This window comes from Brachyistius frenatus, unplaced genomic scaffold, assembly GCF_029030835.1.
Source record: "Brachyistius frenatus isolate BFR_SWC_R1_liver_20210118 unplaced genomic scaffold, ASM2903083v1 Contig_218, whole genome shotgun sequence".
NCBI classification, from domain to species: domain Eukaryota; kingdom Metazoa; phylum Chordata; class Actinopteri; family Embiotocidae; genus Brachyistius; species Brachyistius frenatus.
The window spans coordinates 139918-167214 of record NW_027210817.1 but is presented as its reverse complement, the minus strand read 5'-3'; the positions used below and the strand labels follow the sequence as shown (position 1 = coordinate 167214).

General features: G+C 44.4%; 2 protein-coding genes across 5 annotated transcripts in view; one reads left to right on the top strand and one right to left on the bottom strand.

Moving 5' to 3' along the window:
• The window catches only part of LOC138633387 (uncharacterized protein DDB_G0287625), a 231828-nt gene extending 207992 nt beyond the window's left edge, over positions 1–23836 (top strand). The window contains exon 9 of the mRNA XM_069719593.1: positions 23827–23836. The gene's annotated coding sequence lies outside the window, so the exon portion shown is untranslated. The remainder of the gene's footprint in view (positions 1–23826) is intronic.
• The window catches only part of ltbp1 (latent transforming growth factor beta binding protein 1), a 113112-nt gene that overhangs the window by 71432 nt on the left and 14383 nt on the right, over positions 1–27297 (bottom strand). For all 4 annotated transcript variants that reach the window (XM_069719583.1, XM_069719584.1, XM_069719585.1 and 1 more), the window contains exons 3-4: positions 13661–13806; positions 8840–9004 (exon numbers count right to left, since the gene is read on the bottom strand). In XM_069719583.1, the coding sequence (XP_069575684.1) occupies positions 8840–9004; positions 13661–13806 (311 nt within the window). The remainder of the gene's footprint in view (positions 1–8839; positions 9005–13660; positions 13807–27297) is intronic.

The following is a 27297-nucleotide window of genomic DNA, read 5'->3' as shown; positions in this document are numbered from 1 at the left end:
GCCGGGCCTTCGCCCATGGGGCCCGGTTGGGCTCAGCCCGAAGAAACATCATGGAGCAGCCACCCTGTGGACCCACCACCCTGTGGACAAGCATCGGAGCCAGGTGCAATGCAGACCGGGCAGCGGGCTAGGCTGGGGGCCCGGCCGAGCCGTTCAGGGAGGGGTGGGGGTGGGGGGGTGGGGGGACCTGCTGACTCGGACGGGGGACATTGTCGGGCGGTGGAAAGAGCGATTAGAGGAACTCCTAAACCCGACCAACATGCCCCCTGGAGAGGAGGCAGCGTCTGAAGAATGGGGGGGGGGGTCGCACCCATATCCCTGGCAGAGGTCTCTGAGGTAGTCAAAAAGCTCCTCTGTGGCAAGGCGCTGGGGGAGGGGGTGAGATCTGCTCTGAGATGCTGAAGGCCCTGGACATTGCTGGTCTGTCTTGGCTGATACGCCTCTTCAATGCAGCATGCAGGTCGGGATCAGTACCATTGGACTGGCAGACGAGGGGGGGTTCCTATGTTCAAAAAAGGGGACCGGAGAGTTGCTCCAACTGTCAGGGTATCGCACTACTCAGCCTCCCGGGGAAAGCTTATATCAGGCTGCTGGAAATGACTCCGACCGATTGTGGAACCTCAGATTGAAGAGGATCAGTGCAGATTCCGTCCCGGTTGTGGAACAGTGGACCAGATCTTTACCCTCGCAGGACTACTGGAGGGTCCTGGGAGTTTAACCATCCAGTCTACATGTGCTTTGTGGACTTGGAGAAGGCGTTTGACCAGGTCCACTGGGGGTTTTGTGGGGGGTGCTGCGGGAGTTCGGGGTGCCGGACCCGTTGCAACGGGCCATTCGGTCGCTGTACAACCGCAGTAGGAGTTTTCATATTCTCTGAATAAGTCAGACACGTTTCCGGTGGGCGTGGCCTCTGGTGGGCGTGGCCTCCGCCAGGGCTGTCCTTTGTCACCGATCCTGTTTGTGACCTTCATGGACAGGATATCTAGGAGCAGCCGGGGAGGAGCACGTTGGGTTCGGGGGTCTCCGGATCGCATCTCTGCTGTTTGCAGATGATGTGGTCCTGTTGGCCTCTTCGGACTCCCAGCATGCACTGGGGCGTTTTGCAGCCGAGTGTGAACTGGTGGGGATGAAAGTCAGCACCTCCAAATCTGAGGCCATGGTTCTCTGCCGGAAACCGGTGGATTGCTCCCTCTAGATGGGGACGGAGTTCCTGCCTCAAGCGAAGGAGTTTAAGTATCTCGGGGTCTTGTTCACAGTGAGGAGAGGATGGAGGATGGAGGATGGAGGATGGAGGATGGAAGATGGAAGATGGAGGATGGAGGGTGGAGTGGGAGATTGACAGATGGATCGGTGCAGCTACAGCAGTACAACAGGCGCTGCACCGGACCGTATTGGTGAAAAGGGAGCTGAGCCGGAAGGCGAAGCTCTCAGTTTACAGCTCTACGTTCACACCCTCGCCAATGGTCAGCAGCTGTGGGTCATGACCGAAAGAACACCACCGCGACCTGACCCCGGATAAGCGGAAGATGATGGATGGATGGGGTTGATGATTTCGACCACTGGGAACGGGCCGATGTACCAAGGTGACAATTTCCTGACAGGGAAACAGAAGGGGTTGGTAGCCTAGGGAGGCTTCAAAAAGTGACAGTCCGGTGGAAGAGGAGGTGTGTCTATTGTGGGCGTACTCCACCCACAGGAGTAGGGAGCTCCATGATGAAGGGTTAGATGTAGTGACGCACCGGAGGATGGCCTCTAGCTCTTGATTCATCCGCTCCGTCTGACCATTGGACTGTGGGTGGAAACTGAAGGAAAGGCAGAATGCCTTCCAGACCTGCGAGGTGAACTGGGGCCACGGTCTGAGAGGATGTCCACTGGAATGCCATGGAGTCAAAAAACATTGAGGGCCAGCAGGTCGCAGTCTCACAGGCAGAGGGTAGTTTGGGTTAGGGAATGAAGTGAGCGGACTTTCAGAATCGGTCAACTATGGTCAGGATCACAGTGTTGTTGTCAGACGGGGAAAAGCCGGTGAAGTCCAGAGCAATGTGGGACCACGGGCGATGACTAACTGGTAGAGGTTGCAGGAGTCCAGCAGGAGGCCTGTTAGATGCCTTGCTTCGAGTGCAGGTGGGGCAGGCAAGAACGTAGGTGCGAGCATAATTTTTCCGGGGAGGCACGAACAGGCGGTTAGGAGGCCCGCCTCCGGGGTATGGCTGGGTGCGCAGGGCGTCCCGTACAGCGGATTCCACCTCCCAGGTAAGGGCCCCGAGCACACAGGAGGGCGGGATTATGGTATTGGACACCGAGTCTTCATCGTTTGGAGCAAACTGACGGGAGAGGGCGTCGGGTTTAGTGTTCTTATGACCGGGGCAGTAGGTCATGGTGTAATTGAAACGGGCGAAAAACAATGCCCAACGAGCTTGGTGGGAGTTGAGACGTTTGGCTGTGAATGTATTCAAGGTTCTTGTGTCAACGAAAGGGTGCACCGACCCCTCGAGACAGGGTCTCCACTCCTCCACGACTAGTTTGATAGCCAGCAGCTCTCGGTTTCCCACATTGTAGTTCCTGTCAGCTGGCGATAGTCGGCGAGAGAAGGAAGCGCAGGGACAAAGCTTAGAGTCCGAACTAGAGCATTAAAACAGCACCGTCCCCACCCCCGTGTGGAGTCCATGTGAAAACGATGTTGGAAGAGATGAGTTTGGTGAGGGGGGCAGCCATCTAGCTGTAGTCTATTGTTTATGGGTGATTTATGAACTCATTTATTTAGTATCTTTAGTTTGGTTTTGTACCACTATTTCACGTTAAAGTCTATGGTGAGAGTCACAGGGGGGGTGGGACTGTCTGAAAGACAAAGTTCCCGGATGTGACGGTCTGATCTAAACACAAAAAATGAGGAAGTAAAATGTGTCATCGTGACAACAGCCTCAGGGAGCTGCAGACAACATGAAGTTAGACAAAGTTCGCACACACATACACACACACACACACACACACACACACACACACACACACACACACACACACACACACACACACACACACACACACACACACACACACACACACACACACACACACACACACACACACACACACACACACACACCAGAGCAGGACCTGCCATTATCAACACATCTGTGAGCCTGTCTGGATCCATGTTTGTGTGACTTCTCACACATCTGTCAGTGATCACCCTGCAGTGCGTCAGCCTCACATCAGCTCTTCTCCTCTTTCTGTGCTGCTTCATGTGTGTCTAAAAGATTTGAAATGTGCAAACAGCAGCTTTGCATTAACAAGCAAACATCCATATCAAAGAGGACATCAGCTATATTGTTAGTTGCAGTACCCAGAATTATTTTCCATGATGTTAAGAGATCTGTTTTGAATGAGAGACAGAAAGTGAAGGGTAAGAGAATAAAGACAATGTGGTCCCATTCTTGCCTGATAGAGGATTTCAGCTGCTCAACAGTTCAGGGTCTCCTTTGTTGTATTGTTCATGTCCTGATGCTCCAGATGTTTTCAATGATTGACAGGTCTGGAATGCAGGAGGCCAGTTTCTGGAGTTTTGAAAGTAAAATGTGGTCCCATTCTTGCCTGATAGAGGATTTCAGCTGCTCAACAGTTCAGGGTCTCCTTTGTTGTATTGTTCATGTCCTGATGCTACAGATGTTTTCAATGATTGACAGGTCTGGACTGCAGGAGGCCAGTTTATCAGCGGACTCTTCTACTAGAGAACCATGCTGTTGGAATACGTGCAGAATGTGGTTGGACGTTGTTCTGCTGAAATAATCAAATTACATCAAATTCAAAATGACCATATATTTTTCATAAAACAATACAAATTTCTCAGTTTCAACATTTGATATGTTGTCTTTGGTCTATTTGCAATAAATATTGGTTTATGTGATTTGCAAGTCAATGCATTCTGCTTAGATTTAGATTTAACACATCATCCCAACTTTTATGGATTGGGTTGTATGAGCCAGGATTATAATGGACGATGCTGCAGCTAGACTCCACATTCCTCCTCCTCCCCCTCCTCCTCTTCCTCTTCCTCCACCTTCCTCCTCATCCTCCTCCGCCTTCTTCCTCCTCCTGGTGTCTAGTGGTTTTCCTCCACAGTTCATTACATACATAAAGTTAGTCATCCCGCAGACCAAATCACAGCACAATAGGTGGCTGATATGTAAACATGGAGGCGGCTGCATAGCTTCAACCAGAGGTGACAGACTGAGCACGATCAGCAGCATGATGATGATGATGTAGTGAAGAAATTTCCCCTCGGGGATTAATAAAGTGTATAAAATCAAAAAAAAAAAAAAAAAAAAAAAATGTTGAGCATGATGACTGATTCCTGTTGTTCTGGTTTTGTACCCTCATGGTTGAAATTAACTTATTGTAAGTCGCTTTGGATAAAAGAGTCAGATAAATTAAATGTAATGAAATGTAATGTAAATGATGATGATGATGGAAAAAGAGTGAAGTCACTGTTCTGCAGCCAAAAGGCGTGAACACAGAGGAGGTGGTGACGAACATGTGATCAGGACACCTGTCAAGAAGTCTACAGACATGAGACACAGACTCAGACATGAGACACACTCACACACACACACACACACACACACACACACACACACACACACACACACACACACACACACACACACACACACACACACACACACACACACACACACACACACACACACACACACACACACACACACACACACACACACACACACACACACACACACACACACACACACACACACACACACACACACACACACACACACACACACACACACACACAACACACACACACACACACACACACACACACACACACACACACACACACACACACAAACACACACACACACACACACACACACACACACACACACACACACACACACACACACACACACACACACACACACACACACACACACACACACACACACACACACACACACACACACACAACACGGCCCGAAGCTTTAACTTCTCTCATCTCCTCGTTACAGTCAGACATAACAAAAGTGATGAGAAACGAAAGTCGTGTCTTGTGATTCACATGCAGCCATTACTCACCTCACATTACAGTCATCTATTGTATACTTAGCTAGCAGGCCAAACCATCATCTCAACCCCCCACACCTCTCCACACCCCCCACAGCCCATTCATCATCACAGAGCTCAATGCAAAACATCCATTATTCCAGCAGTATGTAGATTCATAAGTAAACATTCACACCGTTCAGCTGCAGTGGGATTTATGACTGAATAATTATCAGAGGGGATATTGTTGCACATGATCTCCAACCCTGTTTCCAAACAAGTTGGGACATTGTGTAAAATGTAAATTATAACAAAATGCAATGATTTGTAAATCACATAAACCCATATTTGATTGCAAATAGAGCAAAGACAACATATATAATGTTGAAACAGAGAAGTTTATGAAATCTTTTTTAATTTGATGGCAGTAACACATTTCAAAATAGTTGTGACAGGGTCAACAAAAGACTGGAAAAGTTGTGTAAAGATAATAATTAAAAAAAACATAATGGAACATCTGACAACTAATGACGTTACCATGGCAACAGATCAGTAATATGATTGGGTATAAAAAAATATAATTTTGACCCTCTTCCAACTTTTTTGAGATGTGTTTCTGTAATCAAATTCAAAAAGAGCATATATTTTTCATAAAACATACATTTGATATGTTATCTTTGGTCTATTTGCAATTAAATATGGGTTTACATGATTTGCAAATTATCGCATTACAGAACATGTTGAAACGTCTCCAGCTTTAAAGTTTCTCCTCAGTTTATAAAAACCTGCTGGAACCCTGATAAATCCATCTTCAGCCTGTTCTGGTGGCCGGAAGGTCATCAGGCTGCAGCGAGTAGAAACACATCGAACACATCCCTCCTCCCTTCCTGCCTCCATCCTCCCTCCCTCCTCCCTTCCACTGCCTCATCAACCAACACCCCTCACTCCTTCCCTCCCTCCCTCTCCTCCCTCCTCCCTCTCCCTTCCTCCCTAACTCCCTCCCCTCCCGCCCCCCTCTCCTCCTTCATCAGGTGAGTATGACAAACAACACGAGTGTGATTTATTCGGACTCCTTTCTTTGAGATCGGTACAGATTGCAAACAAACTTTCATCTCGCCTCGGATCTGCACACATGGCAGGGACAAGAAAACAGAGGAAGTAAAGGAAGTAGAAGAAGAAGGTGGGAGGAGTGAAACGAGCCCGGACAGGTACGACACATCCAGGTGCAGCATGAACAATCTGCAACGTGCTCTGAGGAGGAAAGAATCAGCAGCACCAGGTAGCCACGGCTACACCGGAAAAACTATCCCAAAGACGGAACAATATCAGTGTCGTTGTTTCTTGTTTTGACCAAACACGTCACATAATAACTGAACATGTGACCCAACTCAACTTCCACAGCCTCGTTAAACAGCCGCAAAAAGCAAAAAAGTCTGTACAGCCCAAAAATAATCACATATATGAAACCACCTGCACACACACCTGCACACCAGAAGGAGGAAAGTGGGACTGACTACTTTATTTATATATCAAATAAAACAGTAGTGGCGGCTCTCTGAGGCTCCTCTCACCCCTCACAATCGGGTTAAAATGGTTCAGGCCAACCGGCTCCAGGTTTCATGTGTTAATGGAGCCGAGTGACGGCATAAATAAATGTGAGCTGTTACAGTCACGTCTGTCTGCAGGAGAGGAAACCAAAAAAAACTAAAGAAAGAATAAACAAAGCAAAATGAGGAAAAATACCTGCCAACTAATTTCTTTAAAAAAAACATTTGAAGCTAATGTCAGCAGGTGTTTTTATTGAAGGCAGCCAAGAATCCAGCTTGGTGCATATTTAGATTGTATAAAATTAATCGACATCATCATTATATGTCATATTACATAAAATATCTATCAACATTAGACATGGCTCTGTTTGAGAAGCAGCAGCAGGTCCTTCATCATCCTTCATCATGTTGCTGAGGAGGTTACGGAGCCCCGGAGAGAAAACTACATTTAAATCGTGGCCATGAGATACTAATTACACTAATAACACGAGATAAGTTTATATAAAGAGAGACATCACAGCACAACAGTCTGTCTCCTCTCAGCAGGAAGTTCACTTCAACTGTCAGCTGACCAACTATAAAGTCGATAGCATTCTCAAAGTTTGCATATTGCTAACGATATAATCCACAAACTCCCAATATTATCGTTATTAACTTTTACTAACATTAATCCCTTTTATTACAGCTGTCCTTAGTTAACAGAGTTGTTAGCGTTGCCACCACAGCTAGTGGGACAAGGCTGGAAACCAATATTGGATGGTGGTGATCTTCGGGCCCTCAGGCAGCACTGCATTAAAAACACACTATTCTGGAGTGGAAATCACTACATGGGCTCAGGAACACTTGTGAAAACCATCGTCTGTGAACACAGTTCAACGCTGCGTCCACAAATGTGTGTGTGTATCGGTATGTGTGTATCTGTGTGTGTATGTGTGTGTATCTGTGTGTATCTGTGTGTGTATGTGTGTATCTGTGTGTGTATGTGTGTGTATCTGTGTGTGTATGTGTGTATCTGTGTGTGTATGTGTGTATCCGTGTGTGTGTATACGGGTGTGTATATGTATTTGTATCTGTGTGTATATGTGTGTACATGTGTGTGTATCTGTGTATCTGTATGTATGTGTGTATCTGAGTGTGTATATGTGTATATTTGTATGTGCATCTGTGTATCCATGTGTTTATGTGTTTGTATGTGTGTGTATCTGAGTCTGTATGTGTGTGTGTGTGTGTATATGTGTGTGTAACTGTGTGTGTATGTGTGTGTATCTGCATGTGTGTCTGTGTGTGTGTATATGTGCGTGTATGTGTGTATATGTATATCTGTGTGTGTATCTGTGTGTATATGTGTGTGTAACTGCGTGTGTACGTATGTGTGTGTGTGTGTGTGTGTGTGTGTGTGTGTGTGTGTGTGTGTGTGTGTGTGTGTGTGTGTGTGTGTGTGTGTGTGTGTGTGTGCGTGTGCGTGTATGTGCATGTGCATGTATGTGCGTGTATGTGTGTATGTGTGTGTATCTGCATGTGTATCTGTGTGTGTGTATATGTGTGTGTGTGTGTGTGTGTGTGTGTGTGTGTGTGTGTGTGTGTGTGTGTGTGTGTGTGTGTGTGTGTGTGTGTGTGTGTGTGTGTGTGTGTGTGTGTGTGTTTATGTGTTTCTATTTGTGTGTGTATATGTGTGAATATGTGTGTGTATATGTGTATATTTGTATGAATATGTGTGTATCTGTGTGTGTACATGTGTGTGTATCTGTGTGAATTTGTATGAATATGTGTGTGTATATGTGTATATTTGTATGAATATGTGTGTATCTGTGTGTGTACATGTGTGTGTATCTGTGTGAATTTGTATGAATATGTGTGTATGTGGGTGTGTATCTGTGTGTGTATATGTGTTTCTATTTGTGTATGTATATGTGTACTAATATGTGTGTATGTGTGACATGTGTGTGTATCTGTGTGTGCATCTGTGTGTGTGTATATCTGTGTGTATCTGTGTGTGTGTGTGTGTACTAATAGTGTGTGTATGTATATGTGTACTAATATGTGTGTATGTGTGACGTGTGTGTATCTGTGTGTGCATCTGTGTGTGTGTGTGTGTGTGTGTGTGTGTGTGTGTGTGTGTGTGTGTGTGTGTGTGTGTGTGTGTGTGTGTGTGTGTGTGTGTGTGTGTGTGTGTGTGTGTGTGTGTGTGTGTGTGTGTGTTTGTGTGTATCTGTGTGTGTAGAACTCACCCACTCTGAAGTTGGGTGCTGTTAGCGTGTCGGTAGCGTGTCCATTCTCACTGATGATGGTGGTTGTGTTTCCCAGCTCACAGTTGTTGTGACATCGTCCTCCCATGCAGGTCAGTTTGCAGATGGTGGGTGTGAACACCACTTTGATCCTTCCTGTGTGGTTTCCTGCTGCCGCCATCGACGAGGCACAAAGACAGGGGGAGGGGGGAGGGGGGGGGTTGGTATTGTCAATTTGTTACAGTCAGCTGGTGGAGCTGCAGTCAAAACCAGAGAAGAAAAGGACTCAAAGTAAGTTTCAGTGTTTGAAAACTCCTTTTCACTGATCCTACATCCAGTGGTGCCTCTGACATGTGAGCAGGAATAAACTAAATAGGGGAGGAACTGCTCAGGGATGTTAGTGCCTCAAATAAAGAAAAAGTTCTCCAAATATCCTGTGCCCTTAGTACTGACTGACAGGAAGAAACATGACTGCATCTAATCTGTCTCAAGGTACCTGGTACATGTAATCTCTCGACCAACTGTGCATACATAGAGATGATGGAAAGATGAGGTAGAGATGAGGGAGAGATGATGGATAGATGAAGTAGAGATGAGGGAGAGATGAGGGAGAGATGATGGATAGATGAAGTAGAGATGATGGAGAGATGAGGGAGAGATGAGGGAGCTATGAGGGAGAGATGAGGGAAAGATGAGGGAGAGATGAGGGAGAGATGAGGAAGCTATGAGGGAGAGATGAGGGAGAAATGAAGTAGAGATGAGGGAGAGATGAGGGAGTTATGAGGGAGACATGAGGTAGAGATGAGGGAGAGATGAGGGAGCTATGAGGGAGAGATGAGAGAGATATGATGGATAGATGAAGTAGAGATGAGGGAGAGATGAGGGAGCTATGAGGGAGAGATGATGGAGAGATGAGGGAGAGATAAGGGAGAGATGAAGGAGAGATGAGGGAGCTATGAGGGAGAGATGAAGTAGAGATGAGAGAGAGATGAGGTAGAGATGAGGGAGAGATGAGTGAGAGATGAGGGAGAGATGAGAGAGAGATGAGTGAGAGATGAGGGAGAGATGAGTGAGAGATGAGTGAGAGATGAGGGAGAGATGAGAGAGAGATCAGGTAGAGATGAGGTAGAGATGAGTGAGAGATGAGGTAGAGATGAGAGAGAGATGAGGCAGAGATGAGGGAGAGATGAGGGAGAGATGAGGGAGAGATGAGAGAGAGATGAGGGAGAGATGAGAGAGAGATGAGAGAGAGATGAGGGAGAGATGAGGTAGAGATGAGGTAGAGATGAGAGAGAGATGAGGTAGAGATGAGAGAGAGATGACAGAGAGATGAGAGAGAGATGAGGTAGAGATGAGAGAGAGATGAGAGAGAGATGAGGTAGAGATGAGAGAGAGATGAGGGAGAGATGAGAGAGAGATGAGGTAGAGATGAGGGAGAGATGAGGGAGAGATGAGAGAGAGATGAGAGAGAGATGAGGTAGAGATGAGAGAGAGATGAGAGAGAGATGAGAGAGATGAGGTAGAGATGAGAGAGAGATGAGGGAGAGATGAGGTAGAGATGAGAGAGAGATGAGGGAGAGATGAGAGAGAGATGAGAGAAAGATGAGGTAGAGATGAGGGAGAGATGAGGGAGAGATGAGGGAGAGATGAGGTAGAGATGAGGTAGAGATGAGAGAGAGATGAGGTAGAGATGAGAGAGAGATGACAGAGAGATGAGAGAGAGATGAGGTAGAGATGAGTGAGAAATGAGGGAGAGATGAGGAAGCTATGAGGGAGAGATGAGGGAGAAATGAAGTAGAGATGAGGGAGAGATGAGGGAGTTATGAGGGAGACATGAGGTAGAGATGAGGGAGAGATGAGGGAGCTATGAGGGAGAGATGAGAGAGATATGATGGATAGATGATGTAGAGATGAGGGAGAGATGAGGGAGCTATGAGGGAGAGATGATGGAGAGATGAGGGAGAGATAAGGGAGAGATGAAGGAGAGATGAGGGAGCTATGAGGGAGAGATGAAGTAGAGATGAGAGAGAGATGAGGTAGAGATGAGGGAGAGATGAGTGAGAGATGAGGGAGAGATGAGAGAGAGATGAGTGAGAGATGAGGGAGAGATGAGTGAGAGATGAGGGAGAGATGAGAGAGAGATCAGGTAGAGATGAGGTAGAGATGAGTGAGAGATGAGGTAGAGATGAGAGAGAGATGAGGCAGAGATGAGGGAGAGATGAGGGAGAGATGAGGGAGAGATGAGGGAGAGATGAGAGAGAGATGAGGGAGAGATGAGAGAGAGAGATGAGAGAGAGATGAGGGAGAGATGAGGTAGAGATGAGGTAGAGATGAGAGAGAGATGAGATAGAGGTAGAGATGAGAGAGAGATGACAGAGAGATGAGAGAGAGATGAGGTAGAGATGAGAGAGAGATGAGAGAGAGATGAGGTAGAGATGAGAGAGAGATGAGGGAGAGATGAGAGAGAGATGAGGTAGAGATGAGGGAGAGATGAGGGAGAGATGAGAGAGAGATGAGAGAGAGAGATGAGGTAGAGATGAGAGAGAGATGAGAGAGAGATGAGAGAGATGAGGTAGAGATGAGAGAGAGATGAGGGAGAGATGAGGTAGAGATGAGAGAGAGATGAGGGAGAGATGAGAGAGAGATGAGAGAAAGATGAGTTAGAGATGAGGGAGAGATGAGGGAGAGATGAGGGAGAGATGAGGTAGAGATGAGGTAGAGATGAGAGAGAGATGAGGTAGAGATGAGAGAGAGATGACAGAGAGATGAGAGAGAGATGAGGTAGAGATGAGTGAGAAATGAGGGAGAGATGAGGGAGAGATGAGGTAGAGATGGGGTAGAGATGAGAGAGAGATGAGGGAGAGATGAGGGAGAGATAGGGTAGAGATGAGGGAGAGATGAGGGAGAGATGAGGTAGAGATGAGAGAGAGATGAGGGAGAGATGGGGTAGAGATGAGAGAGAGATGAGGGAGAGATGAGGGAGAGATGAGGTAGAGATGAGAGAGAGATGAGGGAGAGATGAGGGAGAGATGAGTGAGAGATAAGGTAGAGATGAGAGAGAGATGAGGGAGAGATGGGGTAGAGATGAGAGAGAGATGAGGGAGAGATGAGGGAGAGATGAGAGAGAGATGAGGGAGAGATGGGGTAGAGATGAGAGAGAGATGAGGGAGAGATGGGGTAGAGATGAGTGAGAGATGAGAGAGAGATGAGGGAGAGATGAGGGAGAGATGAGAGAGAGATGAGTGAGAGATGAGGGAGAGATGAGGGAGAGATGAGAGAGAGATGAGGGAGAGATGAGAGAGAGATGAGGGAGAGATGAGGGAGAGATGAGGTAGAGATGAGAGAGAGATGAGGGAGAGATGGGGTAGAGATGAGTGAGAGATGAGAGAGAGATGAGGGAGAGATGAGGGAGAGATGAGTGAGAGATGAGAGAGAGATGAGGGAGAGATGAGGGAGAGATGAGAGAGAGATGAGGGAGAGATGAGGTAGAGATGAGAGAGAGATGAGGGAGAGATGAGGGAGAGATGAGGTAGAGATGAGAGAGAGATGAGGGAGAGATGGGGTAGAGATGAGAGAGAGATGAGGGAAAGATGAGCTAGCAAGCTCCACATCCTCTCCTCGTTCTCCCCACATCCTTCACACATCCTCAGTGTCGGGGAAAATGTGAGGACGTTTGTGCGTACATATGCGGATAAATTAGAGCCGAAACTTTTGCCGTGATTTTAAAATGAATTCTTCCTCAGAATATATTTCTCTTTTCCCAGTTTGTATCACTGTAAACAAAGTTTGATTTGGAAAACAGATAATTAACAAAACCCTGTTGCATAAAATGTAAATGAAATATTTGCTCATTTTTAATTTGATGGCAGCAACACGTCTCCAAAAACGTTGTGACAGGAGCAACTAAAGACTGAAAAAGCTGTGTAACGCTAACAACAAAACAGCTAATTAGGTTCCCATTGCAACAGATCAGTAGCATGATTGGGTATAAAAAGATGATTTCAGAGAGGCAGAGTCTCTCAGCAGTGAAGATGGCGAGTGGTTCACCACTCTGAAAGACTGTTCGAAAATAGTTCAACAATCTAAGAATAATGTTCCTCAACGTAAAACTACAAAGAATTAGTGGATTTCATCGTCTACGGTTCATAATATCATTAAAAGATTCAGAGAATCTGGAGAAATCTCTGAACACAAGGGACAAGGCTGGAAACCATGTATTTTTTTACAAAACAATAAAATTCCCTGTTTCAACATTTGATATGATGTCTTTGGTCTTCTGTTTTTATTTACATTTTACACAGCGACCCAACTTGAAACAAGGTTGTACATGGAGATATGATTTCTGGTTCAGCAGCCTTGTAGTTGATTGTGGACAAATATTTAATGTGGAGTGACTTTTTAAAAGTACACTTTTTGAGGTAGAAAAAAACTAACTGATAACAATTTATAATCATATGACCTTCAGTGCTTGACATAAAAGGGAAGATAAATCTGTCTCGAGTCACTATGACTTCTTGTTTTGAGAAAAAGGACCTTTTTCTTGGACCAGTGTGAATTTCACTGATGATCTATTTACACTGAAACTAAAACCGAATATAATGTACGCTAACATTCAAAAGGAGAACTGAACTGGCTTTTGTAATCATCAAAGAACGCTGCACAGTAATGTGGACTGAATTAAAGATCAATCCATCTAACCGGCAGCAGTCCTGGCAATAATACAAACATTTATCGTGAACATTATGATGGATTATGTTGAACAAGTACAGACAAGTTTCTGTAACATCATCAGTCCCAGACTGAGCTGAAAGTGACAGGACTCACCGTGGAGGGGGGCGTGTCCCACCGTCAGGGGGATGGGCCTCTCCGGTTGGACATGCGTCTGTGTGTGTGTGGATTGTGCGTGGTAGTATTTGGGCTTTATAACGTACTGCTGGCTCTGACCCGGGTGCACTGGGATGGGTCGGATCCTGGAGGAGCAGAAGAACACAAAGTAGTTCAAAACACGTAACTCAGGAATCCACCACACTGGCGTCTGAATGCGAAGGTCTGCATGTCTCAGCAGGTGTTTCCTCTGTGATGGCTGACAGAAAGCAACTGCTGTCAGTATCGACTGCTTTTCACATTTCAAGCCATGAAGAGCAGAACAGCAGCATCTTTGTGATGGGAACAACTCTGGTTCTGTTATATGAGGACCGACTCTGGTTCTGTTACATGAGGAGTGACTCTGGTTCTGTTATATGAGGAGTGACTGTGGTTCTGTTATATGAGGACCGACTCTGGTTCTGTTACATGAGGAGCAACTGTGGTTCTGTTATATGAGGAGTGACTCTGGTTCTGTTATATGAGGACCGACTCTGCAAGAAATGTTCTGACTGCTCTCTGATGTCATGAGATGGATCCTGAGACTGAAGACCTTCTCTGATGCTGTTCACTTTACAGAATTCACCCGAAATAGCAGACAGATGATCAGCTTTATTTAAATCACAAGTCCAGATGTTGTACTTGTGTTCCAGATGTTGTACTTGTGTTCCAGATGTTGTTCTTGTGTTCCAGATGTTGTTCTTGCGTTCCAGATGTTATTCTTGTTTTCCAGATGTTGTACTTGTGTTCCAGATGTTGGTTTTGTGTTCCAGATGTTGTTCTTGTGTTCCAGATGTTGTTCTTGTGTTCCAGATGTTGTTCTTGCGTTCCAGATGTTATTCTTGTTTTCCAGATGTTGTACTTGTGTTCCGGATGTTGTACTTGTGTTCCGGATGTTGTTCTTGCATTCCATATGTTATTCTTGTTTTCCAGATATTGTTCTTGCGTTCCAGATATTATTCTTGTTTTCCAGATGTTGTACTTGTGTTCCAGATGTTCTAGATGTGTTCCAGATGTTCTACTTGTCGTCCAGATGTTGTACTTGTGTTCCAGATGTTGTTCTTGTGTTCCAGATGTTGTTCTTGCGTTCCAGATGTTATTCTTGTTTTCCAGATGTTGTACTTGTGTTCCAGATGTTGTTTTTGTGTTCCAGATGTTGTACTTGTGTTCCAGATGTTGTTCTTGTGTTCCAGATGTTGTTCTTGCGTTCCAGATGTTATTCTTGTTTTCCAGATGTTGTACCTGTGTTCCAGATGTTCTAGATGTGTTCCAGATGTTCTACTTGTCGTCCAGATGTTGTACTTGTGTTCCAGATGTTGTTCTTGTGTTCCAGATGTTGTACTTGTGTTCCAGATGTTGTTCTTTCCCCCCTAAACGGTCGCCATCTTGGCTCCATAGTGGAAGGGGCGGGGCCACCAACGTAAAGGATTTTCAGATTAAAAGCGTGTGAGGAAGCTGCAGCTGTTCCTGAACACAACGTGTTTGTTTTCCACTGCTGCTGCTGGACAGAAGAATCAGTGTGTTTGTGGAGTGCAGTGTGTGAGCAGTGTGATCTGTAATGAAGACACAGGAAGAGTCTGAACATCTGTCTTCACGTAAAACATCGCTGACGCACTCAGAACGCTGCTCACACACACGTGTCCCTCAGGAACTGATGAAGATCAAGAGATGAGATTTGTAGCAGTTACTCATCAGGGTTTTATCTTCCTGCCGCTCCGTGGACGAGCTGTAGTCCCAGAACTTATTGATCTGCCCTCGTATTGCTGTTCATTCAATAAGTTTGATTAATGAACGCCGTGCTGCAGCTTGCCAGAAGAACAGCTCTCCATTGGAATCTATTTCTAACAGCAATAATCCAAACTGACTGCAGATCTATTCCTCAAAAGGAAACTAATAACTTAACAACTATCTATGAAGTGCAGCCATACCAACACTGGAAATCAGAGGTCAATGGATATTTATTTTTATGTAAGAATATATATTTTTATTAAAACATAGTAATCATTGCTCTGTGTTGTACAAACAATGTAAAGGTGACACTTCTTCTAAACAAGCTCAAACATGTCTTTGGCTATAACGCTGATACTGAAGTATCAGACTACTGCTTGTGGAGTAAAGACTTGTTGTTCCCAGTATGTTCTCCTTAATGGTAGAATAACTTTCTCTAACGATTCCAAAAATGTTTTGTGATAACCATGTTCAAATTATAGAAATACTTTAAATTGCAAGTTTCTTTTAATGTTTTCAGAAAGGTGTCAAATCACACGTTTACATTGTTTTGTGGGAATATTTTTAAAAAGTGTTTTTAGGCAACAGTATCCACAAAAAAAGATTTCCCACTGAAAACACTCCTAGAACATTATGGTGAAGCCTCAGACATTTGGAGAAATTATTAGAAATATTATTGATCCATCACTGATGCCATTGCAGAGAAGCTGAAGTCAAAGACAAGTATGGACAGTTTGTTTTGACATATATCTGGACGGGAATGTTTATGTATTACTCAACTGTGCATGGCAAAAATAGCCAGTCTATTTCAGCCAGCAGATCCTGGCATGGGTAAAAATAAAAGTCAGGATGAATTTATCAACTCTGTTTGGTCAGCTGTTCGAGATCGGAACCCCAAAGCATCCTGTCATATTAAAACTAACTGCATAAATCCTGACGTAGTTTCTTCCTTTACCTTCTCAACTGTTTCAAATAAACGTCTTCCTGTTTACTGAATGCTGACTGTCAGAGCTTCAAATGGAGCGCGCTATCATACAGTTTATCTCATCGGAGCTCCAGAGATCAGGTGAGATCTGGAGGGAACGTGTGCTGACGTGAAGGCAGGAGATTCTCTGAAGTTCACAATGTATGAAAGTCACAATAATGACTATCATAAAACAAATAACGGGACCATGTCTCAGTCAGTCAGTCGTTTTCAGACCGCAGGAACTACTTCACAGTTCTAATAACAGTGGGAGGGAGTTCCACTCTTTCTGTGTCCTCACCGGGGGAACTTAGAACCTCTTAAGTTCTTATCACTCTGTTTTGTGGGACTTCTTTAGCTCCTCCCTCTGCCTGGGTACTCTCCCCGTTACCATGGGAACTGTGGTGACACACAGCAGCACAGACAACCGCTGGGTTTAAAACACAGGAAGCTGACAGTAAACTACAGCTACCGATGAAGCCTTTTAAAAGAGCAGAAGAAAGTTCCAACTGGAGGACACAATACTGAGAAATGGAGCGACAACAAAGTCCAGGAAGGAAATCCAGCGTGACTTGGATTCAACAAGAGAAATATCAGAAGTGTCTCCGCTGACGAGCTGCTGCAGCGCTGTGATGCTGTTTGAAGCGCCGCAGGTTCTTCTGGAGGTTTCATCTAAAGTTTGATCCACCGACTTCAGGCGCAACACCTTCCTGGAAATGTTTCACAATAAAAGCCATTTTATGAGGGGATTCTTTCTTCTAAAAGGCTGTAGGGCTTTTAATTTGAAAGATACAGGAAGTGTTGCGTTTCTATTGACCCGTAATGCAGTAACTGACAACACAAATGATAGCGGATCATAACGAGGCTTCAGGTGAATCAGTTCATACATCTTAAATGTAATTATGAGAAATTTAAACTGCTCCATTTGTTTTTATTGAATGAAACACTTTGGATCTTCAAACAGATCAAATATGTTCATGACTTTCAACCAGATCAAGTAAACTGAAAACTGTATTTCCTCCATTAGACAGACAAGTGGCGGAACGTCGTTCCACAGTTCCTGTTGGTGGTGAGAATACAAAGAGAAAAAGTTCTCAGAACCGGTTTAGTTCTGGAGGAAACTCTCTGGGGGGAAGTTCCTCTCAAGAACGTCCTGAGAACTGTTTGGTCTGAAAAGGCCTCTCGTCTCAGTCCTGTCGTATCAACGCTGCTCTCAGGTCTATATTTCTTATACATAAGACCAGCTTCTCTTGGTTCTCCTCCAGTATTTGGGTCTGTTAACTTTGGCCACATTTAAAAGAGAGGCGTGCCGTCATACTCATTATGACAGACAACTTTAGAAAGGTGTCTAAGTCATGCTAGTAAGGTTCCTTGCAGTCAGTCCACCATAGTCCATAATCTGTAATAATGTGCATTATGCAAAGACATTCAGGGTCCCCACAGGATGGTTCCTAGCAACTGTCATGGTCTCTACAGCACCATGAGTACATGTTTGGGTTGATGGGAAAGTTTACAACATCTACTGGTTGGATTTCTTTGACATGACACAAACTTGTCAGGTCCTCAGAGGATGAACGCTAACCCCTTCAGCAACCTGCTAATTGCCATGTATCACCTCCAACAGGTAAACATCTCACCTTATCCACTCACATGTCTTACATGTACTGGTGCAATTACAATACAAACATGTCAGAATTCAATTTACATAAAAGAAATATAAATAATACTCTTGCTTCCTTCTAATTGTTATTTCTTACAGCAACAAAATACCTCTAAAAGGTTTCCAATACATTAAAGAGAACATTTTATAAATGGATGTGAAAAGTGGCAGTATGTCCTTCCCCAGGATTAGAAAAGACACAAGGAGAGCGCAGAGCCCCAAACAGAAGAGGATAAACATAGAGGGGGAGCCATTTGTCAAGCGGGCATATTTTCATCCCATTCATGTGAAGGGCTGCAGTATAAATACACTCAGTGATAGCTTGTAAATATCTCCGCTGTGACCCTGCAATGTCTTAAATAGCTCTTCTCTTCAGATTATGAAACTGTGTGTAGATCTGCACGGCGATGTGTTCATTTAGCAGTACTATGGGTTCTCCTCTGTCGTCATGGAAACGTCCTGCGCTGAAACCGTGTGGCTCATCTGTTATGAGTCACACAGTGGACACGTGTAAACATGCGTGTTCACAGGCCTGGTAGAATCTCTATTCAGAGTTTAACTTGCTTCACAGTCCGCCAGGATTTTACTGAGGTTGTTTATGATTGTTGAGATCGTAAATGTTTGATTTGGCGACGGATTTTCTCAAAAATGTTGCCGTAATTTGTGGAGTTTGAAATGATTTTTTTTTTTTTGCAGTAAAATTGTGTCAATTAGAAAAAATTGCAAATGGAGCAAAAAAAAAGTGATTTTTTTTTTTTTTTTTTTTAATCACTACTTGATAAAGGAATAAATCTGTAATAACTTCCTGTGATAATAATCCTGCTGCACATCACAGAAATATTTAAATTCAAATCTGTTTTTATTTATTTATTGAACCGTGGAGATAAAAGCTCCTAAAAGTTCCTAAAAGCTGCTAAAAGCTCCTAAAACTTCCTAAACGCTCCTAAAAGGTCCTAAAAGGTCCTAATAGCTACATATGTTTCCAGAACAGAGCGTCTGTGACTGGAATATAGAAACAAGGACTACATCAGCTGTCAAAATAAGAGCTTTAGATGCTGTTTAATTCATGTTCATTCAACACATAGACCTGCTGGATGAAACCAACAAAGAGACGTCTCTGACAACTGGACGTGTGGAGAAAACTCATTTAACATCCAGTAATATGGAATCACTTCCTCTGATCACAAACATTTAATCATCATTTTAATGTGAAGAACACATTTCCCACAATGTCACTTCCTGTTTTTCTGCTTTCTGCTTGTTCTGGTTTCCTCTACTGCACAGAGCAGGAGAAAAGTACTGATTGTAAATGAGGAGTTATTTGTGTTAATAAAGTGAGTTTTGTTTGACAAGACTTTGCGTCATAATTCTTTCAGCACAGCTTCAGCTGACGACATTTTTTGCAGAAAAATGGGGGGAATTTCATTGCAGTCCTGGAGGGACTGATTTTTCAACAATCCACCTTAAAATTAGAAGCTGTGATTAAACTCTTAAACCTTCAAATCAGCTGCCAAGAACTATTTATTTATTTAGACAAAATGAAAATGTTAGTTTTCTAGTTTTCCTGCAGCTGTGAGCAGTTCTGCATATCTGTCCTCATATCTGTCCTGATACCTGCATATCAACTGAAACATTAAAAAAAACAATCAGCTTCAGTGTCTTGTCTCTTATTAAAGAGTGTCTGTCTGTCTGCTATGTGCAGCCTGTCAGGATCTCTGTCTGACCCGTTGTGTTTTGACCTTTGTTTCCCCCGATCTCCTCTCCTCATGTGTGCTGTCATTCCCCTGTTTGTTGTGGTGTGCCATGTGCTTTGTGTTTTGGTCTTTGTCTCTCCACTTCCTGCCTCCGGACACCTCCCGTGGCCACACCCCTGATTGGTGCAGAGCTGCTGGCAATCAAGTTGATCACCAACCTGGAGTATATCAACCCTGGCCCTGCAGTCCAGCTTTGTCGGTTCGTTACGTCTACTCACCTGCAACCTGTCATCAGGTCTGCAATCTGCCTGACCGGTCCCGTCGTCTTTCCTTGAACTGACCTGATGCCCTGCGGCGGTCCACGGGTTCCACACAGTCGATCCTGCCTGCTGTCCGGTGTCGGTCCGAACCCACCCAACCCAGTGTGGAGTGCGGGGACACGTACACCTACTGCCTCTGACTCATCCACTCGAAAATAAAGGCTGTTCTGTACCTGATCTCGGTCCTGTGTCTGCTATTGGGACCTACCCTGCCACATCTTGACACAGTCGGTACCCGCTGCGCTGCACCACACGGTCGTATTTTGAAGAGCAGGAGCGCTTGTTTTGATGTAGCTGATGTCCTGAATGAAAATGCAGCAGAATTGTTGTCATCAAATCTAGATCTCAGAGGCAGGAATTGAGATCTTGATTTTACGACCATTAATGGTGCAGCCTTAGTTGGAGATCTTTGGTGTAAATGCTTGGTGCCTTTTTTTTTTTTACTCTTATGTCAATGAATGCATCTTCATCACAAACTGCATTTTCTCTCTGCCAAATCAACAGCAGATCACTGCCCACTATCACCATTCACGGCCTCAAAGGGGTTTACAAGCCCACCGGTACACAAACCCACATGCTAATCTACTTCAAATGATGATGCCATCTCCAAGTGGTTCATCCACTTGATCCTCAGGAACTCCCTCCACAGGGGGCATCAGATCTGGAAGCATCATGCCACATTACATGGCCACCCTGTGCAGCGTACTGCAGACCTTTGGGACTAGACAAACTCTCTCTGGAGTGTAGAGAAGCTTCCCACCAGCTGAATGAAAGCATGTCCCCAAGCCTACAGACCTCCAGCTGTGCCCTCGACCACAGAGTCTGGTCTGGAAGTTTCCAAGGGAAGTAATGAGGACATAACCTCCATCACCTATCTTACATTTCTATAAAGTCAAGTATTTATTACGGTCAACGTAGATAGTGGTTTCTATAATTCCAAATAATTTGCAATTCAGCAATCCATCTCCACCGGCTCCATGAGCTGGATGCATCCCCACTGATCCATTCTGTAGCACAAAGCAGTCACATAAAACACTTGTGAAAACCATCGTCTGTGAACACAGTTCATCGCTGCGTCCACAAATGCAGGTTAAAACTCTCCAAAGAAGAAACCAGATAGAAACATGATCCAGAAACACCGCCGCCTTCTCTGGACCGAGATCATTGAAGATGGACTGAGGTGAAGTGGACAACTGTCCTGAGGTCTGATGGATCACAATCTGAGATTCTGTTTGGAAATCATGGACGCTGCATCCTCCAGGTTAAAGAGGAGAGGGACCATCCAGCTTGTTATCAGCTCAGTTCTAAAGCCAGCATCTGTGATGGTACAGGGATGCATTAGTGCACATGGCATTAGTTACTTAATAATGAGACAACATTTCACTTTCAAAACTCCAGAAATTGGTCTCCTCAGTTCCCAAAGGTTTACAGAGTGTTGTTAAAACAATAGGTGATGCTGCTTGTATATATTCAAATGACCTGGTAAGAAGTTCTTGTGAGGTCTGTGTGGTGGCGGGGCGTGGTTTGTCTCAGCTGCAGGAGGGGCTGATTGGGGGAGTGGTTCAGGGAACGGTGCCTGAGAGGCTTCATTGGCCTCAGCTGAAACTGATCCCTGATTGTCCCTCTCTGTCTTGATAAAAGGGAGTAGAGGACACCGGACACGAGAGAGGACACGGAGTAACAGGGTGGCTGTGAGACAGACAAAGGACACAGAAAGTGTGTATGTAGTGTATGTTTGTGGTGGAATAAACACCTTGGAGATGAGAATTCATCTGACTATCGTCGTTCATGCTGGGAGAACCCACCTGTGGTAGGAAGATGAATACCACAGTCTGGTAATTATTGGCATATTAAAACACATCCCCCACACCGTCAGCCTGTCCTCAACAACAGTGTAGATATAATTATTAAATAAGAATTTGTAAAAGCCTGCTTTGACTTCGCTGTTTGATGCATTACAGTCAGTGGCTGGTTCATGTTGCTGTAGTAACAGTCAATCATTGACATGACATGAAGAAGGTCATTAAGATGACTGCTTCTATACATAACATGGGTTCTGATATAGTTGAGAAGCTGTGAAGGTGCTGCGTGCGTGTGTGTCAGACAAAGAGGTGACACAAGTGATTTATCAGATGATTGGTATCCAACGTAACGCAACTCTTTTGCTCGGTTTTTGAATATTTTCACCGGCTGAGCTTTCAAAAACTAAAACTAACTTTTTTTCCATAATTTCAGTGATTTATTGTACATAATATTAGCAGCAGTGATGTTCTGTGAAGGTTTGGTTCTTTATGATATAAGAACAGAACAGTTCAGTGTGTGTGAACAACCTTGATAATAAATGCTTTGTTTGTGTTTCCTGCAGGTTGAGAACTAACATGCGGTGGTCATGAACCAAATGTTCATGCAGAGACTCATGCGCTTTTAGAGGGGGAGAGTGTGACCCAGGTTATTTCAAGATGTTCCTTAATCCCCTGACAGGCTGTCAGTAGATACTAATATTTACTGATGTTCATTAAAAGCCTCTCAGGCTATTGGTAGATGCTAGCTAGGTGGCAGCGCACAGAGAAGCATCTTGTCACCACTCACTCACTGCAGGAAGAGCAACTCACCTGCAGGGAGGGCTGAAAAGCTCTGAGACTCATTCAGCATGGTACATGCTCACTATCCTGTGCAGGATTATTATGGTCTGGAGTTTACCAGCCACGTACATGTAGCTGATAAAAGGCAAAGTAGATCTACTCCCCGTTGAGGCAGATAATATATTATTTTGATATGCTACAGGGGTAACAACTATAAAGTGTGTGTCTGTGGGGTGTGGTGGTGGGGGGGGGGGGGTGGTTTGGCTCAGCTGCAGGAGGGACTGATTGGGGGAGTGGTTCAGGTAACGGTGCCTGGAAGAAGCTTCATTAGCAAAGCTGCAGGGAATCACTGATTGTCTCTCTCTCTCCCCATAAAACCCGATAGCAGGACACCGGACGTCTCTCGCTCCCGAAAACGCTGAGCAGCAGGCTGGCTGCAGAACGGACGTGTGCTCGGATGTTCGGCAGGAGAGCACACCGTCTTTGAGATATTGTTTGTTGGTGAAATAAACACCTTTTGGACCATACTGGAGCTGGTTTTGGTGTCTTTGCGCCGAGAGAAGCCACCATGTTAACAGATGTGTGTTAGTGTTGTTTAGTAGAAGTTATGAATGATTTCTGCTGGTAAACTGTTGTGCATTATTTGGTTTTTGTCTGTTGTAATCTGATTTTTAAAGAACAACATGTTAATTTTTCTTTGAAGACGCAATAAAAAATAAAACATAAGCAGTGCCAGGAAGGTTCTGTTAGCTGTGACCCGGGTTTGGAGCTTGGTTTCATGCCCATTTTAATGCGAGGCCAATTCTGTGCTCACTTCAACACCGACATGGTGCTCATGTCAACTTTCTTATCATCATTTTGGAACACACATCAGATTTATATAAAGTGCTGACTCACACAGATTGCCATAAGAACAAATCATGGCTCTGCACGCAGACTTCCTGATTAAATGTTGGGTTTATTTGTTTTTATCTTAATTTTTCTGAAAGGTTTAAGAATAATAAGGCAGTCATGAGTGAGGCCCCACATTTCACCTGTTTAAGGATATGACTGTCACTGACTGTGTAATCTGCAACCATCAACCATCAGTGATGTCATCAACCATCAGTGATGTCATCGTTGGTTTGTGAACGTTATGAAGCCTCCAGTTCAGATTCTGTCCGTCACCATCTTTGCTAGTTCGGAGCGGTTTGGAGCAGGAAGTGACCACATTTGGACGAGCTGGGGGAGGAGCCAGCGGTGGAACTGACCGATCTGATTGGAAACCTGACGATACTACGTCCCGCCCACCGATAGCTGTAACCTGACTGCACCACAGGCCTGTCAATCAAACAGACACGCCCCCAAAAACAGGTCTTCTTGAATCTTCTTTTCTAATGAATGAGGGATTATTTTCAGATGGACCTCCAGAAAACTAAGAAGAAGGAGTGACTTTAGCTAACAACACCGAGAGAACTGATGGACACATTTTATTCACTTTGGATTTGATGAGAGAAGTTGAATGGGAGTCTATGGAGACGGAGGCTTTTTGGAGCCGACCTCTAATGGCACTCGCTGGTATTGCAGCTGAAGACACTTCTGGATCAGAACCATTTTACAGACCTGAAGCTACGAACACTTTTATATCCAGTCTGTAGTTTTATATCCAGTCTGTAGTTTATATCCAGTTTGTAGTTTTATATACAGTCTGTAGCTTTATATCCAGTCTGTGGTTTTATATCCAGTCTGTAGTTTATATCCAGTTTGTAGTTTTATATCCAGTCTGTAGTTTATATCCAGTTTGTAGTTTTATATACAGTCTGTAGCTTTATATCCAGTCTGTGGTTTTATATCCAGTCTGTGGTTTTATATCCAGTCTGTAGTTTTATATCCAGTCTGTGGTTTTATATCCAGTCTGTAGTTTTATATCCAGTCTGTGGTTTTATATCCAGTCTGTAGTTTTATATCCAGTCTGTGGTTTTATATCTAGTCTGTGGTTTTATATCCAGTCTGTGGTTTTATATCCAGACTGTAGTTTTATATCCAGTCTGTAGTTTTATATTCAGTCTGTGGTTTTATATCCAGTCTGCGGTTTTATATCCAGTCTGCAGTTTTATATCCAGTCTGTAGTTTTATATCCAGACTGTAGTTTTATATCCAGTCTGTAGTTTTATATTCAGTCTGCGGTTTTATATCCAGTCTGCGGTTTTATATCCAGTCTGTAGTTTTATATCCAGTCTGTGGTTTTATATCCAGTCTGTAGTTTCATATCCAGTCTGTGGTTTTATATCCAGTCTGCGGTTTTATATCCAGTCTGTAGTTTTATATCCAGTTTGTAGTTTTATATCCAGTCTGTAGTTTCATATCCAGTCTGTGGTTTTATATCCAGTCTGTAGTTTTATATCCAGTCTGTAGTTTTATATCCAGTCTGTGGTTTTATATCCAGTCTGTGGTTAACTGTTAGTAGTAGTGCGGTTATTAACCCCGTTTCTACCGTTGAGTTAAAACACGTGTCAAACTCAAGGCCCGCGGGCCAGATGTGGCCCCCCACGTCATTTTATGTGGCCCGCGAGTACCTCATTGGTCTTTAAAAAAAGGTTGTCTTAAAATAGGTCTATGTTGCTTTAAATCGTGCATTGATCATAAACTACATTTCCCACAATGCATGGCGATTATGTTACCCGCGAAGTGACGGCATCCCGCCACTAGATCGCAGTGTCCACATCAGTGTTTAATTAATGCGACAAGTGAGATTGAGCAGATTGAGAAATATCCACAAATGATCCTAAAATGTCAAGGAAGCAAAAGATTGATGCAGATGGAAGGCTGTTTCATGAAAGATGGGAAGGCGAATATATGTTTGTGCTTCAAGGAGAAAAACCGGTATGTCTAGTGTGTTATGAGGCGGTGTCGGTCGTCAAAGAGTACAATCTACGTCGGCATTTTGACACCAAACACGGAGCCAAGTATGCTAAATTTAGCCTTCAAGAAAAACAACAAATTGCCAAAGAATTAAAAGGCAAACTGCGATCGCAACAGAATGTGTTCACAAAAGCCACCACCAAAAACGATTCGGCAGTGAAAGCTAGCTTTATTGTGGCTGAAGAAATCGCCCGTGCTTCCAAGTCTTTTTCAGAGGGTGCCTTTTTGAAGCAGTGCATGCTGAAGGTGTGTGAGCAGGTGTGTGAGCAGGTGTGCCCCGACCAGATACAGACTTTTAAAAATGTCAGTTTGTCAAGAAACACCATCGCGGACCGAGTCAAGGAGCTAGCAGGAAACCTGTCAACACAGCTGGCCGAAGAGTCACAGTTCCACAGCTTTTTCATTCACTTTTGATGAAAGCACAGACAACACGGACACTGCACAGCTATCCATTTCTATTAGAGGCGTGAAGTCGGACCTCTCTGTCACCGAGGAGCTCTTGGATGGAGCTGCCATGCATGGGACCACAACGGGACGGGATATTTATGAAGCGGTGGAGAAGTCAGTCAGTAAAACTGGATTGCCCAGGGAAAAGTTGGTGGGATTAACTACAGATGGTGCACCGGCAATGTGTGGAGGAAAAACGGGCTTGGTTGGATTAATGAAGGAGAAAATGAAAAACTTGAACTGTCACACGCCTCTGATAGCTTATCATTGTATTATACATCAAGAAGCTTTGTGTGGAAAGGTGCTGGGGATGGATAACATAATGACCACAGTAATGAAAACGGTAAACTTCATTCGGGCGCGTGGCCTGAATCACCGCCAGTTCCAGCTATTCTTCCAGGAGATGGACTCGGAGCACAGACCTGCCCTACCATACAGAAGTACGGTGGCTGAGTAGGAGCAAAATCCTCAAACGAGTTTTTTGAGCTTAGGGAACACATTGCTGTTTTCATGCAGAGTAAAGGAAAACCCTTGTCTGAACTGTCAGATCCAAACTGGCTGTGTGATTTTGCTATCCTATGTGACATAACGGAGCATCTCGCACAACTGAATCAGAAGCTGCAGGGACGCAAACAAGTCATCACGCAGATGTCTGACATGATCACATGTTTCCAGCGGAAACTTGACCTATGGAAGTGCCGAGTGGAACAGGACAATCTTGCCCACTTCTGTTTGTCAGAACATCTCGGCCTCAGTTCCCGGTGTTTTTTCATGTGCCAGGTTGGCTACCAAACTGAGCCGGTTAATGAGTGAGTTTGATCGGCGCTTCTCTGACATTAGAGCACAGCACTCTGGCTTTGCCATCTTTGCCAGTCCTTTCACCACCGATGTCAGCAGTGTGCCCCATCACCTTCAGCTGGAGTTAATCGAGCTTCAAAGCGACAGTGGCCTGAGAGCAAAGTTCCAGGATGCTGCAATCGAAGACTTTTACCGTCTACTGCCCCCTGGTGTGATGCCACAGCTCCGACTTCATGCTGCCCGTGTTCTGTCTATGTTTGGGAGCACCTATCTGTGTGAACAGACATTTTCAATAATGAATCTAAACAAAACCAAGCACAGATCACGCATCACTGATGACAACCTCCATGCTGTTTTACAGATTGCCACAACACAGGAGCTAAAACCAGACATTGACACACTGGCCAAAGGAAAATGGTGTCATACATCCGGCCAGAAAACAGATAGGTAAGCATTTTTAAAAACCTAATTAAAATATACGGTAATAAAATGCATTTCAACCAA